General features: G+C 41.3%; 2 protein-coding genes across 2 annotated transcripts; both read left to right on the top strand.

Moving 5' to 3' along the window:
* LOC110978731 (ATP-dependent chromatin remodeler CHD1L-like) lies at window positions 1-11,474 on the top strand. Its single transcript, XM_087148759.1, has 24 exons — window positions 1-246; window positions 525-637; window positions 861-967; window positions 1,185-1,299; window positions 1,774-1,887; window positions 2,513-2,669; window positions 2,970-3,058; window positions 3,430-3,499; window positions 4,003-4,107; window positions 4,456-4,626; window positions 4,930-5,158; window positions 5,286-5,436; window positions 5,562-5,745; window positions 6,129-6,218; window positions 6,593-6,738; window positions 6,916-7,016; window positions 7,520-7,719; window positions 7,876-7,974; window positions 8,273-8,343; window positions 8,579-8,693; window positions 8,925-9,033; window positions 9,911-10,164; window positions 10,446-10,519; window positions 11,023-11,474. Exons 1-24 carry the CDS (start codon window positions 147-149, stop codon window positions 11,140-11,142), a joined length of 3,084 nt encoding a protein of 1,027 aa, XP_087004885.1. The 5' UTR covers window positions 1-146; the 3' UTR covers window positions 11,143-11,474.
* Window positions 11,475-12,820: 1,346 nt separating this feature from the next.
* On the top strand, window positions 12,821-17,989 carry LOC110978782 (regucalcin-like). Its single transcript, XM_022234058.2, has 5 exons — window positions 12,821-13,104; window positions 13,698-13,880; window positions 14,370-14,585; window positions 15,013-15,144; window positions 16,256-17,989. The coding sequence occupies exons 1-5, from the start codon at window positions 12,933-12,935 to the stop codon at window positions 16,462-16,464; spliced, it is 912 nt and encodes a 303-aa protein (XP_022089750.1). The 5' UTR covers window positions 12,821-12,932; the 3' UTR covers window positions 16,465-17,989.
* Window positions 17,990-18,120: the final 131 nt, after the last annotated feature.

Below are 18,120 nucleotides of genomic sequence, written 5' to 3' on the forward strand. Positions count from 1 at the left end.
ATAGCTTTGGAAAGTTGTTTATGATCGCGGGCTTGTCCGAACTGGACGAGAATGAGTCATCTACCTGAAGAAACTCGACAATTTCTGAATTTAAGTGACACATCACATGTTTGTCTACTGGTGAAAAGATCCAGTATTTCTCAGATATGGATAGGATTCGTCGAAAGATTTCAGATCTTGGCGAATTGAAGAATGCAGACCGGACTTTTGTTGACGGAAACGCCATGGCCAAGTTCGGCCTAACCGGTACGTATAGAGTACGTAGGCCTACATGTACATGCATGTAGGGCTAGGTGTGCATAAAAACGTTGAGAATCTACTTTACCATTTGCGTTATGGTCAATAAACTAAACACAGTGTGGAGAATTGCACATGCTGCTTGAAACGTTACTAAAATGATAGTGTGCACGTAACAGTTACCTTGGAATGACATGTTGAACATATTGACATGGTTGAATGATATGTCAGACACTTATGAGTTGGTCTGTTTTCTATGTTGTTATTTTTTTGGGGGGGTGCTGCAGGCATTACATATCGACCATATCAGATAGATGGCCTCAACTGGTTGATACAGCGTTACCACAGAAACCACGGCTGTATCCTCGGTGATGAGATGGGTCTTGGTAAAACTTGTCAGGCAAGTAGCAATCCGTAATTACTTTCCTGTGTGTATTTCGGCGTTAATTTGACAACATTGCCACGTTGTCATTGCCACTGTCATTGATTGTCATATTCACTGGCAGTGCCATTTTCTATAGGCCGTTTTTGTTACTTTTTGTAACTTTAGCTCCAATATCTCAACATGAAACAGTTTTTTTCTAATTTTTTTATTACAAAATAATCACATTTTCGTGATACAGACGATAGGCCTTCTGACTTACCTTTTTGGATCTGGAAAAAGTCAGGGCCCCTTCTTGATACTCAGCCCGCTTTCCGTGATGGGAAACTGGAAAGATGAATTGGAAAGGTAAGAAACTAGACAGGAATGTTTCTCTTTTTTAAGAATTGGTTATTTGGTTTTCATGCATTGAATTTTCGTGTGCAAAACCTTTTTGAATTTCAAGTCATGAATTTTGCATTGCCAAGAATTATTTTATTGCAGAATATAAACAAAATTAGAAAAACTTGATTTGTTTATTTTTGAAACGGATTTTGAAAATGTTTGAGAATTCTGTTTCTTTCAGGTTCTCTCCCAAGTTGAAATTTTTCACTTACATGGGAGACAAAACCACAAGAGAAGAGCTGCAGAGTGACATACGACATTCAAATAATTGGCAAGTGCTACTGACAACATATGAGGTAAGAAGACATTTTTTATGTCGGTGTGGGCTAATCCATTTCACAGCATTTTGTGCAAAGCATTGTGGGTAGGGTCCTGCCCATAGTCACTGCACATGTGCACAGACGTGTCATGTACATACAGGTTTCAATTTGCTCGGATTCTGTCCAAGGAGAGCTCGTAGAAACTAATCAATACCCTTGAAGAAATTAAACTTAATACATGTAGTTTATAATGTCTGATTTTGGGTTTGAATGACCATACCAATTCAATTTTGAATACCTAAGACTTTGGAGAAGATCTTCAAAGACAATAGAATATGGCTAAAACTTGTTAAGTTTTTGTTCCACAGAACAACTTTATTTGTTTTGTATAGTCAAAATATCTACAATTCTTCCAAATTACCAGTGGTTTTGGTAGCATTTCATAGAATTCTGCTGAAAGCTCTATCTGGCTTTGGACCTTTGACCTTTGAACTCCTTGGTTCATTTCAGTTGTGCCTGAAAGATGCAGCTTTCCTTCAGAAGTTCAGCTGGGAGGTCCTTATTGTTGATGAGGCTCATCGCCTCAAGAATCGCAGCTCTCTTCTCCACCAGACCTTGAAAGAAGTAAGACAATCGTTTGACTAGTCTTGGTTGCTGGGTACACGTATATACGAGTAAACCTCTGGAAAGTGGTTCTTGAAAACTTTTGTCATGGATTGACTTCATTGGTTGCCTATGCACAGCACTGAATCTTCATCGCATTGCTGTTCAATACCCTGTGCTCTGTACGCAAATGTCAGAGCACTGAAATGAACTTTGACCTCTGTGTCAGAGGTCATCAAGGCAAAAAAGTGCCTTGAAGTATTGGGTGTTGGGACCACTGTCTGACTCCGTCCATAGGAGACTTCTCAATTATGGAAGACATTTGAGAATCTTTGTGGCGACAAGTATACATGACCAGCCCACTTTCTTTGGCATCGTATTGAGCATGCCCGCATTGACTCGATGGTGCCCATCATGTGGCACTCACGTCTTTGCCAACACCAAGCATCTCAAAAGTCTTCCATCGATTTAGTGTGTTTATTCACGACAAAAATCTCATCATTGACAGAACGGCTGCAGCAGACTTGCGCTGCATCCATATCCGGTGTCTATGGCTATGGCTAGGTCTTTGCCGATTTCAAACGCATGGGCACATGCTGAAAGTAGACCTAGCCATAGCTCCAGAAACCCATGGTTTGGTTTTTAGTTCACCATCGGTCATAGTGTTCTACTCACCGGCACGCCCGTCCAGAACAACTTGACCGAGCTCTACTCCCTTCTGTCGTTCGTGGCGCCTGGCATCTTCAGAAGCAGCCTGAAGGAGAAATTCCTGGAGGAGTACGAGAACATGACAGATGATGCAGGTCAGGTCAAGGGTCAAAGGTCATTAGGTCAAACTCCCTCGGCTATTTTGGTTGGAACCTTCCAAAAATCTCCAAAATCCTCCATTGTGCAAGAAACCAATAGCACCTTCTGTGAACTTCAAATTTTCAAGATGCATCAAACCTCTCGTAAAATAATTATGACTAGGATTCATCGTTCATCACTGCAAAATCTGAATAAAATGTTGACAGATCTTGGAGAATGGGGTTAATAAATTTTGAAAAGTATTTGTACAACGAACCGTTTTTGTGACCGGTTTCCCCCGCGATATTGTTCCACAGTGAAGAATGACCTGCACTCCATCCTGTTGCCTTTTCTGTTGAGGAGGACCAAAAATGAAGTCGTTCTCGACATCCCCAAGAAGTCAGAGGTAGGAGCAATGTCGTCTAACCCATCCTGCTCAACTTGTATCAGCTTTTGGGTTGCCTTAATCCCTAGACCTGCCCTGGTGTGCCATTGTTGGAAGAGGAAAATGTTGATGACAGTCTGCATCAGGGGAGACGTCAACCGGGACCGTTGATTTTGCTCTTCACAGATGTTATTTATTGTATGCTTAAACAGTTGTCTTGGTTATATTTGAACCCATGACCCTCTACTGTATGACTGTAGATGTGCTCATCCACTGAGCTTGTCGGCAACAGTTGGTACGGTATTTCCAATCTTTTGTAAAATCCATGCTGTGACGCTGCACAAGTTTTATTACATATTAATCTGTTGAGGGTTTTTGTGGGCGTTTTGCAGGTGATTCTGTACCACGGGTTGTCAGCCCTACAGAAGAAACTTTACAAGGCAGTCTTGACCAAAGATTATGGTAAAACATGAAGGTTTCTCTTGTTTTTTCATCCATTATTGATAAAGTTGTACTCTAGATCCCACAAGACTGTCACAAGGCCTCCAGTCTGAATTCAAGTCACAAGCTGTTCCGATTACGGACTGCAACCAAATCATTTCTTTGTCATGGTTCACCCTTAAATTTGTGACTTGTCTTGTGAGTGGTCTTGTGACTGGTCTTGTGTCTGTTCTTGTGTCTGGTCTTGTGTCTGGTCTTGTGACTGGTCTTGTGTCTGGTCTTGTGTCTGGTCTGTGTCTGGTCTTGTGTCTGGTCTTGTGACTGGTCTTGTGTCTTGTCATGTGTTTGGTCATGTGTTTGGTCTATGGCTTGTCATGCGGCTGGTCTTTTGTCTGGACTTTTGGTAGTCTTGTAAAGCTGTCTTGGTGAAATTTGTATTAAACAGAGAATAAACCAAAACAAGAAATCCTCCCATTTCATTCGTTTGCGTCTGCACATTTTCTTTTGTCTTTCTTGTTTTTCAGAGGCCTTTCAAGAACAAGATCCTGCTAGTCAGAGGCCCAAGACGAGACTCATGAATGTTCTGATGCAGCTACGAAAAGTGGTTGACCACCCGTATCTGTTTGATGGTGCGTCTATTGGGTATCATTATTGTTTCTAACAGATCAATTCCAGCATTTGTCTGGCTAGCCAGTTTCACAAGTACACGTTTATTTCAGCTTTTGTTCATATTTTGAACATAGCCTACATATGATTCCTGGGCCAAAGCTATAAATGCAGCCGAAGTTTGAAAAACTTGCAATTTGACCTTCATTTTGACCCCAGCTCTAACTTTGACCTGACCATTAAAATTCAACAAGAATTAGAGTTGAACTGACTATGTCTGACCCAATCTGCATTCTTGGCTTTGCATCAATCTCAGTAATTGAATCTAAATCAAAATCTAATTGAAAACCCAGTCTAACCTCTGACCTCAGGTGTTGAACCCGAACCATTTCAGCTGGGGGAACACCTTGTGGACTCCAGCGGCAAACTACACCTTCTGGATAAGCTCTTGACATTTCTGAAACAACGCAACCACAAAGTTCTTCTTTTCTCCCAGATGACGCGTATGCTTGATATACTTCAAGACTACCTGGGATTCCGAGGTAAAGATCAGTCTCCACTCTGGTGACTTAATCTATGTGTAGAAAGAAATGTCAGCCTTTTTTTTTTCTTCAGTGTAACAATGCTGTCTGCAGTAATTTAAGAAGACAACTGGCTTTTGAAAACTGCAAGCTCAGTTTTCACCGCTGTATTTCCATATTCATGACATTCAGTTTTGTTTATTGTGCAGTCATTTTGACTGGTTAACCATCTGGCCAATGATGAAGGACTTGCTTGGTTTTTATACATGTACATGGATGCTGTGTACAAATAGCCCCTGAATCAGCAAAGTTGTTTGTGGTTAGGTTACTCCTATGAGCGTCTAGATGGCTCTGTCCGCAGCGAGGAGCGCTTCCTGGCCATACGGAACTTCAACGAACAAGACGAGACTTTTGCCTTCCTCCTCAGCACCAAGGCTGGAGGTCAGGGGTTAAACCTTGTTGCTGCTGATACCGTCATCTTTGTGGACAGTGACTTCAACCCTCAAAACGATCTTCAGGCAGCTGCCAGGGCTCACAGAATTGGACAGACAAGGTGAAATGAAAATCAGAGTTATTTGAAAACTGTGAAGTAAAAGCTTCTCTTTCTAAGTTTTTAGTTTATCAAAACGTGGAGTAAAACTGAGTCTGGCACTGACCGTGGTGTTTGTGCCCCTCTGTAGGCCGGTCAAGATTATTCGTCTGGTTGGTAAAGACTCAGTGGAGGAAATAATCATCAAACGAGCAGATGCCAAGCTGAAGTTGACCAATCAGGTCATAGAAGGAGGCCAGTTCTCTCTCGGAGGAGTGGGCCCAGCTGAATCGGCGACTCAGGTATTGAGACTTTCCCTTTTCGGCTTAAAATAATGATTTTTTTGTAATTTATCTCTAGGAAAAGAAAAGATAATAAAATGTGGACATGAAACTTCTGTGCAAATTTCTTTTTTGTCAAAATGCAGCTTTCGGAAATGCTGAAGTTTGGGCTGGATCAGCTCCTGCAGTCAGCCGACAGCAGCATCGACGATGTGGACCTGCAAGGCATGCTGGGTAGCAGCGTGGACGGCCAGTGGGTGGAGGAAGAGGTGTCGTCTACCCAGCATGCCTTGGAGGAAGGGGATGAGGAAATGGAGGGGACGTCCGAAGGTAAAATGATGTGACAGATTTGGGCATTTATTAAAGAAATAAAGAGCTTGTGCCATGTTTCAGAAATGCAAAATGCAGGATTACTGCAAACCACTCGCTGACTACAGAAAGAGGAAGCAAAAGTTAGACAAGTTTGGCCTTACGTTCATTGAATTGTAGTTATCTTTTAGTGCATTGTTACATTCATAACATTCAAAGTAAGCTTGTGTCCCTGAGGAACCTACTCTACCACAATTACTCCTCTCTTGCCTGAATTGTTTATTGAGCATTGACCCTTGCTTTGACACATCCTCCAAGACAATTCCAGATTTGTATGTACGTCAGTGGCCTGCTTTAAAGAGCAAACGCTAGTGTTCAAATTTTGTTGATCTTAAAAACACCAGGTGACTTGTACGTGTTTGAAGGGAAGGACTACTCCAAGGAACCTGTTGCATCCAACAAGGACAGGGAGGCATTCGAAGCACTCATTGCTGGTTGGTAGTTCGAATTCCACCCGATGAATCAGATTTATTGCTTGCTGTAGGTTGCCTCTTGTAACTGTAGGTGCTATACTGTCTTCTCACGAGTAATTTTCACCCTCGTGTCGGTTTAGTGAAATTTACCCGCAGAAATAATGTGCTCATGAAAACAAAGTACAAAAACTGATCAAGAAGTTGTTGTAATGTGACAAAGGGACGATGTACAAATGTAAACAAACCAGGAAGCCAAACTGAGTTTGACGATTTTCAAATGCTCCTTTTACTTCATGTGAAAACATTTGTTGCATGTGAAATATTGAGAATGTGTACTCAATTTGTGGGATCTTATCATAAACTGCAAATTCTTTTCCTAATTTCATTCTTTCAAGCTGAGCTAGCCGAACAGGAGGACAATGTGCAGCTGCCGCGGGCGCTGCGGAAACACCGAAACATCAAGGCCGTACCAGATCTTCCCTTACCCCAACGGAAGAAGAAAGAGTACACGCCAGAGGAACTTGAAGAGAGAAAGAGAAAGGTAGTGAAGCAAAGAAGATGGTAACGAGGGGATATTGCGTTAACCTCAGGGTAATGGGATTGAGTGGAAGTCAGTGAATTCATGTTGCAGTGTTAAGGTTTTAAAGGGAACTGGTGAGAGCTCACAGGTGTCTTTAAATACTAGAAGGAATTGTCTTGTGCCCTTTCCGTCCTTCAGCGAGAAGAGGCAGCCATCAAGAGGCAGGAAGCTGCGGCCAAGAAGGCCAAGTTGATGGAGGAAGCCTTTGTCCGCAGAATGCAGGAGAGAAGGCAGAAGCTGTGAGTGACCTGATCCCGTTTTTGCCGGAATGCCTCGCGTCTGATTTCTTGGATCGTCAGTTTTCATAGTTACCTTGGCAACAAATCACTGTGAATGTTTTGCTATGCCAGAATTTGAGCTCTGGGTTGGCCGTTTGTCAAAATCTGGGCTTTGTCGCAACTTTGTAAAATCCAAACGTTCACTCTGGGAACAAAGTGAAATTACTTTGATTGAAGACACAGTTTGGTGCCTCCTTGACACAAAATGGAGTCTCTATTCAGCTGGAGAATCTTGAATCGCAACTCATGAAACCAAAGCCTAATCTGATTCTGAAAAAACACGCTGTGGTGAAGAAAACCCTGTGATAGTGGTGTTGGATCAATCACATAGCTCCAACGCAGGGGCCACACTGCATGCATACAAATAATATGCACAACTGATTTTCATCAGAATTCGCACATATTTTCAGCACTTTGCATGAGCACATTGTGTCATTTTTGGTCACCTCATGATCGCTCTTTAGTGATAAACTGTGGGAAGCCAATGACTACGAGTCTGCCAATATTGCCATGGAAACGGATGAGGAAGATGAAGAAGAAGAGGAAGATGACCTCTTGATGTTGGACGACGGGAACGAAGTCCGCACGATTCAGTACGTTAGTGGTGACGTCACCCAGCCAATCAACACTGGAGACAGAGATGCCATTGTTGTTCACTGCGTAGGTTAGTCGCAGATATGGCTGACCAATTTCCAAAATTCTACTTTGGTAATAGAACTTAACAGTAGCTGTTGCCTAGCAACTTCGTCGAGATGGCTTCTCTCACACTCGGGGTTATTATGAATAAGTTGGATAAGTTGGTACTTTTTCATTTCCCTAGATGACAGTGGATCTTGGGGAAAGGGTGGACTTTTCACGGCCCTACAGAGGAGATCGGACCAGCCGGAAACTCAGTACGAGCTGGCAGGAAAAATGCAAGGTGTTGTCATCGTGGGAATTAAAATATAACTTGTAGCCAATCCATGATTGGAGCTCCCTGGTTTGTTTGTGTGTGCATTGATTGGAATTGAGCATTTGTGCGTTTCACCATGTACTGTCATGCAGTTTTAAAACGGAGATAAAAGGAGGAAATCTGCCTGTGTGAAGCTGGCAAGGTACCAGCAGCGGTGAAACTTTGTGATCTTAGGAGATGTGACATAATTCTAAAATCGTTACATCGTCATAAAGTTCTTCTTATATTCTCATCCAAATTCTTTTTCTTCATGTGTTTGTTTCAGATCTGGCCCTTGGTGATGCTCATTTGATTGGCATTGATGACAAAATGAGCCGTAGCAAAGGAAATGATATGGTAACTATTAGCCCAGTTGAGAATGAAGACCCATTCTGGAATGGGCATATATCCTTCCTGCGTTCTAACTTCTTGTTAAATATTCAAATTCTCACATTTAAAGTAAGTTTCTGTGAACTAATGAATGTTGCAAATTTCACTATTGTGAAGTTCATTTTAGAATTTCAGAATTAAAATCTTACAGTTTGTAGGCCTTGTTTTGTTCAGATGTTAATTTTGGTTTTTTTGGCTTTAGGTTGCTCTTATTATAGCTCAGCATAGAGACAAACGCAACAACCTGTCTGGAATCAAGATGTATGCCCTCAACCAAGGTCTTCAGCGGGTGTACAAAGCAGCAAAAGAGCGCAACGGTTAGTCTTCACTGCAGCAGTGTCTGTCTGAAGCCGTTATTCAAATCCTGGCTTCCTTTTTGGCTGTGGCTTCATCTCAACCTTCAGAATCAGTCTCAAATATTCACACCGTCGGAACCGAATGGAAAAAGAGTTGGCCTCAGATTTTACCTTATTATCTTAATTTTGCGTAAATATTGTCGTCGATGTCTAATCTGCATGTTGGAACTATTTGTTTCTGATCTCTCGTAGCGAGCGTCCACTTGCCACGCATTGGCTACGCCACGCCTGGTTTCAACTGGTATGGCACGGAGAAACTTATTCATAAGCTACTGGCGTCAAAAGGCATTTCCACATACATGTATCCTTGTGAGTTAATGAGTCAAGTTGAAGTACAATTGTATAACTCAATGTCGTCTACAAGTATTGTGGAGTCTTTTTTTTCTAGAATGTCCGGATGCTGTGAAACTTCTTTAAGCGAGTAACCATCAACTTGCAAGTCATTTAATTAATCCGTAGCTTCTCATTGCCGTTGTTAAACTTGTCTGACTTTTGTTTGACTTTTATTGAATTCACATATCAATGAATGGATCCAGGCCTTGCATGAGACTTTTGCCTGGTATCCATCACTGTTAGGATCCTGGCCTTGCATGAGACTTTTGCCTGGTATCCATCACTGCTAGGATCCAGGCCTTGCATGAGACTTTTGCCTGGTATCCATCACTGTTAGGATCTAGCCCTTGCATGAGACTTTTGCCTGGTATCCATCACTGCTAGGATCCAGTCCTTGCATGAGACTTTTGCCTGGTATCCATCACTGCTAGGATCCAGCCCTTGCATGAGACTTTTGCCTGGTATCCATCACTGCTAGGATCCAGCCCTTGCATGAGACTTTTGCCTGGTATCCATCACTACTATACTCTAACAGGTTGCTGCAATAATGATAATACTGGACACTTTTAAAACGTCATTATCTACCATAACATCAAGACCAAAAGAAGAATACCAAATCAAATAAACAGTACTTGTGTATCAATTCTGGAATCAGCTATTCTGTCTTCAGAGCTACTCCAGACTCGAGAGATTGAAATGACAGAATGAAGCAACAATGAATCTTGAAGGGTAGTTTGCTGTGACGATGAAGACCTGAATGAGAGAATGATCAATTACTTTATGTCCGTTGTGATGTAAAATGTTTCTAGCTCGTCAGATAGCCATCCTTAGCCACTAACTCACAGCTACTATTTCCCAAGACACCGTTCCAAGCGTCCCTCAACCAGTCCCCAAGCGCCCCGCCACAAACCCCACTCCTCAACTCCCTCCAGCGATACATCTGTGCCTTCAACGTCAACGGCCTCGCCCTCTACCCTTGATGTATCGGGGTGTGACCAGAGCGACGCGGGTGGGCTTCCGAGTTTCCTGCGAGGGGTGACGGTGACCTTCTGCGACCTTGCCGAGAGCGAAGTGAAGAAGTTGACCCGTTACATTGTGGCATATCCTTTGTGCAGTGTTGAAGTAGGGTATTCTACAAATATGTTGCAAGTATTTTTCATTATCTCTAGTACTTCAGGTTCTTTTACCATTACTTTCAAGGCTAACACAAAGGACTACGGTGCATGCAAAGACTTACGACTGTGGGAAACAGTTTGAGTACTACTCTTGAAGATTTTGAGAATAATTGGACTACAACACCAGCATTTTTCTGCCTGGTTGGGGATGACCATTGTTTTCCGTAACTGTTTTCTTCTTTGCGATGCCCTTAACATTGGTTCACGTTTGATGGCGACGTCTCGGAGACTGTCAGTGATCAAACAACTCACATCATAGCTGACGAGGAGACAGCAGAGGTACAGACATGTTTAAGACATCATGTTACTTCTAACTGCCTGTCTTGGTTCTGGCTGTCTGCCTGATTTGCTGGTGAACTGCGAAGCTAGCTAGCAACTTAATCAGGGTTCTCTCGGCTATGGAATATCCTGAAAATTGTAGGAAAAAAGTTGTCCGAGAAAGTCTTAGAAAAGTCTTGTGAAATTGGTTAGAAAAAAGTTACGGAAAAGTCAAGAATATCAAAACGTGCAAAGATTACTTTCGATGGGCCGCTTTTGATGTGGCAGCGGAAGGATTAATTTGCAGGCTGTCTTTTTCAGTCTAAAATAGTTGCTATGGCAGTCTCCAAGTCATAATACCAAACAACTTACCTGTGCAAATGGCATTTAATAGATTGCCATATTTTAAATAGTCCTGGAAAATTGCAACCGACAGCTGCAATCTTAGCCTTGTGCCTTGACTCTGATAATTTTGTCCCTTGACAAAATGTGAGTAAATAGTATACGTGTTTTGAATATTTCAGGCCCAGGCTTTGATGGACATGAAAGCCGAGAATTCAGATGCAGTCATCGTGTCCGCCAGATGGTTACAGGACTGCATAGCCAAACAGAGCCATGTCAGCGTAGACAACTACCGGATGTAGTCGCCATGAAGATATGCAGATTTATGCAAATGTTGCAGTTGAAGTAAACCGGATCAAATAAGTGAAATCCTAAAATTAAGGATTAAAATTAAGTTGAAATTACTATTGGCGTATTTGGTGGCCTTTTTTGCAGCAAATTTTAGTGAATAAACATGTCTTAAATCTGATATTAATTTTTGCCAATGTAACTATCAGCGTATATGTTCTTTGGGGAACTGCATGATTGGTTGTACTCTGTTACCTCAGAAGTGTTTTCCACTGTTTTTCACCCTTAAAGTACTTTTAATGGTAATAATGGTTGAACAATAAACGAGTGTCTTTGTTATACTTCATATAGATGGGGTGTGGCTTCATGGGCATCACCAGGATTTTTTTCCGGGGGGCACCTATATTTTCCAGGGGAGGATTTCTGCTAAGGGGGGAGGGGTTTCAGAGTACTTGTCAATTAAAAGACAAAGCCACAACTGCATGAGGGGGACAGTTTTGAGGGTTTTTTTTTTGTTCAAGCAAATTGATGTTTTTCATCATCTTTGGGCTCTCTTTTTTCTCATTTCCTTTTTTTTTTAAACTTTTCTTCTTTTTTTTTAAAACTTTTTTGTTGGGGAGTTGCGCCCTTTGACTTGACACCGTAGCTTGCCAGATTTTTTTTAAACTGATTGGTTCGAATTTGATGTTATAGTCATGGTAATGTAATTAATGACTTGGAAGCTGGAGGGGGCATTTATCAGAAGTTGAATGTATGTGTTTTGTCCAAAGAAAGTTTTCAATATCTGATGAGAGATTTGTGAAGTGACTTGAAAGCTCTGCCTTTTCAGGGTGCCTAGCATTAATATATGTGTAATCGGAGTTTCAGAAATTTGGTCAAAGTGACTCCTGCAAAAAACAGATGTGTCTTACCTTCAGGTTCATCTGACAAAAACATCATTTATTTACAGTTTAATAAGTCACGACTATGGTATAGAGCAATTGAACTGTTTGTATGATGATTTGGTCTCAATTTTAACTTAATGAGGGTGAAAGAAAAATGGTTACATTGAAATATATATCATTATAAATCTTTAAAAATGAATACAGTTGTGGTAGTATACATGTATATTTTACACATATCTGAGAAATAAAGCTTTAGCAAAATCATATGGTTTCAGTGTACGTGAAGAACTATGTCTTTTATGTGTGATCTCACATTAACTCAATTATTAGAGCAGGCTTCTAGAAGTTGAAACATGCAGGTTTTCGTGCTTTTCAAAATCTGAATTGTCTTCAAACAACTTTTGAAGGATTGTAATGCTCTGTTACGAGTAAGTTTGCTTTTTGTCATCTTTAGGTTTTAATACAGCTCTCAAAAGTGGTTTTTAATTGTTACGCAATGCCGCACCCGATCAGTACTCCGATACAGAAAGTTTTGAGCCCAATGCTATGAATATTCATACCAGTGACGTGTACCAAGCTCTATGTTTATTTGGCCCATTAATTTGGCCAACGATGCGACGCGATCTGGATCTGTTGCATGGTATATGGATAATATAGGCAACGAATAAACAACAGAAAAATATTCGATTCACAGCAAAGCAAATATGAAGGAATTTCACCCTGCTAGTTTGGTCCGCCGTCTGACCCGTGTTTTTCCAAGATGATGCACGACTGATACAAGTCTACCTTGAGCATACGCCCCCTTGTACCTCGAATTCACAATGCAAACCCACGGTTTCCGGATTTCCACTTGTAAAATCACAGCCAGTTAGCTGTGTAGGCTGTGGGATTAGTAGGCGGCCAGAAATATCGTCATAATCATGGCGAGTCCAGAGCAAGTTAAGATTGAAGTAGTGGTCAAGAACTGCGGGCAGCTGCTGGAGGGACCGCACTGGCACGCGGCTAGCCAGACCCTGTATTTTGTTGATATTTACGGCAACGCAGTGCACCGCTATCGCCCCGCGGACGACAGGCACGAAAAGGTCGATGTAGGTGAGCGCATTGTGTGGCCAAGCATGACCTCTGTCCTCCGTGCACTGTATGCATATATGATGGCTTGAGCATGATTTGAGGATTCGATTGTAAGTGGAAGGTTTACGGTAGCACCGTGTGACTTGTGAGTTGTCTCTGTTGTGAGTACAGCTGTAGTGGTCCTGAAAAGAAGGGTTCTTCAACCACGGTAGTAAGCCTATGTAGTAGGCCTATTTCCTAACAAAATTGGAATTTTTTTCTCAGTCTTTTCAGCATTTGCAATTTTACGTCTGACCTTTATTGAGATGGTAACCATGGTAACAGTGGAGGCCTGAGGCAGGATGTAGCATTCAACATCTAATGATTCTTTCCAAGTTGGGTTTCCAAACTAAATAATAAAGGGCATATCCGAAATCAATTTTGGGGGGCTAAAACAGGGCCTACCAGTCATTCCAGGGGTTGTTTTTTAGAGTGGCGGGGTATTCTGCAATTGCTCTCTTTTCTTAAATTCCGTAACTGTAATTTGTAACTTGGCGTTTTTGGACACTGGCCTGCATCAGTATTGATTCCTTACCTAATTTAAAAATTCGACATCTTTTTTTTCCGACCAATAGGCGAGAATGCAGGAACCATCGTGACAACAGCATCGGGCAAATTAGTCCTTGCTGGAAAGTGCCGTTTCTCTTACCTTGATTGGTCGACAGGTGCCTTAACCACCATCACAAAGGTGGATGAAGATAAGCCGGACAACAGATTCAATGATGGCAAATGCGACGCTAGAGGGAGATTTTGGGCTGGTCAGCAAACAGCAATTTTTTTTAAATCCTAATTTGCGTGAATGCAAACTATTTTGTGTAGTATTGTGGTAGGGGTGTGTCTATTCTTAAGAGGAGATTTGCCAGGGACTTTTTTTGTTGTTTTCCAAAGTAAAGAGACTCCAATTTACCAATTTTTTTATTGAAGAGAATTAAATTTGCTTTAACCTCACAAATCGTTGGCTTGGCTTTTTAAAAATTCAATGCATGTGTGCTGATTATAAATGCAAGCTCCAAACATCTAGTGCATAGATCTGTTCCCATAATCAGCTACATAGGAGGATAATAAATAAACAGTAACTTGAGTGGTATTTTGTTTGTACTAGTGTATTGGGGGGTTAAAGAAAAAATGCTACCTAAACCACTGTGTATTTATCATCACAAAATTCTACATCTTTGCCAAATAGATTTGTCATTATTCATTTCGGCATACTTTACGTAACTTTTCTTCACTGGATATCCTTTGCACAGGGACGATGGGACCAGAAGAGAGGCCGGCTGAAGTGCGTCGTCGCCAGGGCTCCCTCTACTGCTTGCACTCGGACAAGTCGGTCACCAAGCACGCCAAGGACCTGGACATCTCGAACGGCATAGCCTGGAGCCTGGACAACAAGATTATGTACTACATCGACTCGTTGACGGGGCTAATCGAGGCGTTCGATTACGACTTGGAAACTGGGAAAACAAGTAAGTGAAAGTCAATTGGTGCGATTTTGCCTGGTAACCTACATAATGAAAACATAGCCAGGATACCAGGCGAAGCTGACCACTACTTGACCAGTTGCCACTGACAGGACTACTGGCCTTGTTTGACAGTTACTCAGTTTCAGGGGCGGAGCTGTTACTTTCAAAAGGAGTCGGATAGCAAAAGTATTGAATTCAATACCTACTGACTGAAAACCAGTCGATGGTAATTCACAAAATGGAATCAGTTTTTTGGTTCATCCTGAATGAAAACACAACAATACCCCTCTATATATTGGCCCTCAAAAGTTGTTGGATTTTAGAGGAGAAAATAATGGTACTGGATTTGGTAAAAAGAATTTTACCAAAGTTTTGTGAAAACGTCATCAGTTCAACGTAGTTTGCATTTTCTAATTTGCTTGCTTGGAAGGTAACCGTCGAGCTGTTGTCAGTGTGCCCAAGGAGGAAGGTTTGCCAGACGGAATGTGCATTGACCACCAGGGGATGTTGTGGCTTGCGTGCTTCAGCAAGTCACGAGTCAATCGCTACAATCCAGAAACAGGTAATCCATCAAACTACCCAACACATATTCAAAAACCTCTGTCTTGGCCAGCTTTTTAGCTAAAATTCAGATTTTCCGTTCCGTTGCTAGTTGGTAAACTAACTGGCAACCAATATTTGCATAATTAAAGCGTAAGGCCAAATGAAAAATAGTTGTGTTTCTTATTAAAACACACACTTTTTAGTGTAATGCGCCTTTGATCACTTCGCTGGAAAGGGCACACTGTAAATTCTAAATTATTATTATCATTCCATATTATTATTATTATTCTAAACTCTTGAGGGCAAAATTACGTGTTACTTCCCGTTGAAAAGAAACTGGATAGATGCCATGGGTTTAGAAAACCATGCGACAGTGTTCAGCAGGCTTCAGTTAATGCATTTGGGGGCCTTCGTAGAGCCAAAAAGGCAGCCCCAACCTCACAGTGCACAACGAACCCTGTCCACAAAGCCAATCCGTTACGGTAACTGATCCCCCAGGCTGCCACTGCCTCACAATACCTGAGGCACCATGTGCATTCGGGCGTGAACCAGCTCGTTTCGCCTGAGCTGTCCTAATACAGCTACAATTACAAGAGCCCTGACTGATGTGCAAAGTGATGCCTGCTGGGCGCATCCTTGTTTTTGCACAACCTATGCAAAACTCGAAATTTTGTACGTCTATTAAGCAAATCTTCATTTACATTTAAATTGATGCATCAGCAAAGCCATTACGCAAAAAACCTCATCACACAGTCAGTAAATGAACATAAATTGTTACCTTACATAAATAAGACAAACATGTGCATACATGTATAATGTACGCAGATAATTGTCAGGAAATGGATTCTTTGCAAATGCCTGATGTGCTATAAATACATGCATAAATTCAAAATGCATAAATTTGAAATTCAGGCATCAAAGCCTGTCTGCACGGTAAATGAAGAGGGAGTGCCCTGTTAACTTATTCAGCTCCCTGGCTGTCCCGCACTCTGATATGCACACAACCATTGTCTAGGCAATGGACCAGCCCATCCAAATAACTTGTGGTGTGAACCTGTAAACAATTAACTTTTGGTTGCCAGAAATTTGAAGATGCGCAGATTTTATTTGAATGTTTCCTCCGGATTCAGGCGAGAAACTTCAAACCATCATGTTCCCCGCCACCAACATCACATCATGTTGCTTTGGAGGTCCCAACTTGGACGAGCTGTACGTCACCTGCTCTCGTATGGGCATCAGCGACGAGGTTGTCAGAAACGAGCAGCCGTTGGCCGGTTCCCTCTTCAAGGTCACGGGGTTAGGGGTCAAAGGGTTCGCCAGCATGGACTTTGCAGATTAAGTCTGTGCTCACATTCTTCTGAGTTTTGACTGTCAACCTAGGCTGAACGATGAACGTTTAATTCTGATTTTTGAAATTTGATTTGGGGAAAGTTCCATTTTCAGCATTTGGTCACATTTTAGAGACAATGAAATCATCGCATGTTTATTCCTCGCAGATATTGGAGACACCGATTACGAATTACCTCAAATCCATTCAAGTGCTCAGTTTTAAATGAGAGATGTGCAAACTGTAAGATATTGATTAGGTGCTGTCCATGTACAGGACGCAATTGTATTAATTTTTCTTTGACAAGTAACAATCACAGACTCATGCCAGTATTAATTCATAAATACCTAAGACAGCTAAGCCATTCCAGTTTGTCGAGAGCCCATCACATGGCCGGTTTTAAACAAGTGAAAAAGTATGGCATGGCTCATTACGTCCTGTTCCACCTCACACAGTACCAGCTATGCGCAAGTCAATATCCGTATAAGGAGATCGGGTTACAGCTTCTTATGACAGGCACATACCATTACTTGGCTGCAAGGGTGTTTTGAAAAATGAGGTGAAATTCTTGAACAAAATCGTTGGAAATTTGTAATTGAAACTTTCTGACTCAAAAGATATTTTGAATGTGAATGTTATGTGCTTGGCTGGTCTTAAATGTTAGGTTAAGACCTAACAAACCTGCAACTTGGACTAAATTAGTCGCATCCGTTCCTTTGAGCCAGTCTGAAACAAACGTTTAAGATGGCCGAGCACATATGTATTCCCTTGTTTATAATCACAAATTGTAATTATTCATCAGCGTAAATTGACATAAATCTATAATGAACTTTAATGTTATTGCTCTCATTTTATTGGCAGGTTTCCAAAGTTAATCTTTCTTTAATTTCAGTTCAAAGTGGCAGACTTGTGGGATCAGTCACTTGATTATCCAGATAGCCAGATTTGTGTTTGATCGAATATTCAGTACATTCCCATCAGAGCAAAAACCAAGTAGATTTCACGTTTGTGTCCCGAAATTAGTATTGAGCACTTTTTGGTTTAACAGAATCAGCAACTGAAATGCTTTTCTCTTATAATTTTTGGGTTTGGTAGCTTTTAGGATACTCAGGTACATGTGTTTGGACTCAGTAGGGTGCCCGGTTTTTTAATGAGCTGTCCTTGAAGAGGGCACAGTAACTTCAAACCCCATATGAACAGTGCCTGAAATCATGCAACATCCTACCAAAATTAAACCTTGCAATGGCTTACGAAGGATCCATGACTGAGGATTAAGCCTGGTACTAAAAATTACCACATGGTAATCAGACTAAGTACTAGTTGTTGATACTAATTTCCCCAGTCACTTCAGCATTAACATCTGCACCCAGGAATATTTACATCACATAAATTAAAAAAAATAATAATAATTTGTGTGACTATCTGTAAATTTTGTATGTATTTGAATAGATGTTTAATTTTTATGACTAGCCCGATTGCAATTTCTTAAGTTTTGGTCTCTTTTAAATGAAATAAAAAACACAATTTCAGTACAGAACTGCCAAGACTGACAGATTCATCTTTGATGGAGTACTATCAAAGTAACTATCAAATGTTTGCTTGAAAAATGCCAGACCCTTTTATTTTTGTCTTCCTTTTTTGTCACGACAGTCACGTTGATTATTTGGT

Source organism: Acanthaster planci, linkage group LG18 (assembly GCF_054643075.1).
Source record: "Acanthaster planci isolate LZ-2023a linkage group LG18, COTS_SCS, whole genome shotgun sequence".
Classification (NCBI taxonomy): domain Eukaryota; kingdom Metazoa; phylum Echinodermata; class Asteroidea; order Valvatida; family Acanthasteridae; genus Acanthaster; species Acanthaster planci.

Coding starts and splice junctions, on each gene's coding strand:
- LOC110978731 (XM_087148759.1), top strand. CDS start 147: ATGGATAGGATTCGTCGAAAGATTTCAGATCTTGGCGAATTGAAGAAT. Junction 638..860: donor GTCTTGGTAAAACTTGTCAG/GCAAGTAGCAAT, acceptor TTCGTGATACAG/ACGATAGGCCTTCTGACTTA. Junction 3,059..3,429: donor ACATCCCCAAGAAGTCAGAG/GTAGGAGCAATG, acceptor GGCGTTTTGCAG/GTGATTCTGTACCACGGGTT.
- LOC110978782 (XM_022234058.2), top strand. CDS start 12,933: ATGGCGAGTCCAGAGCAAGTTAAGATTGAAGTAGTGGTCAAGAACTGC. Junction 13,881..14,369: donor TAGAGGGAGATTTTGGGCTG/GTCAGCAAACAG, acceptor TCCTTTGCACAG/GGACGATGGGACCAGAAGAG. Junction 15,145..16,255: donor TCGCTACAATCCAGAAACAG/GTAATCCATCAA, acceptor CTCCGGATTCAG/GCGAGAAACTTCAAACCATC.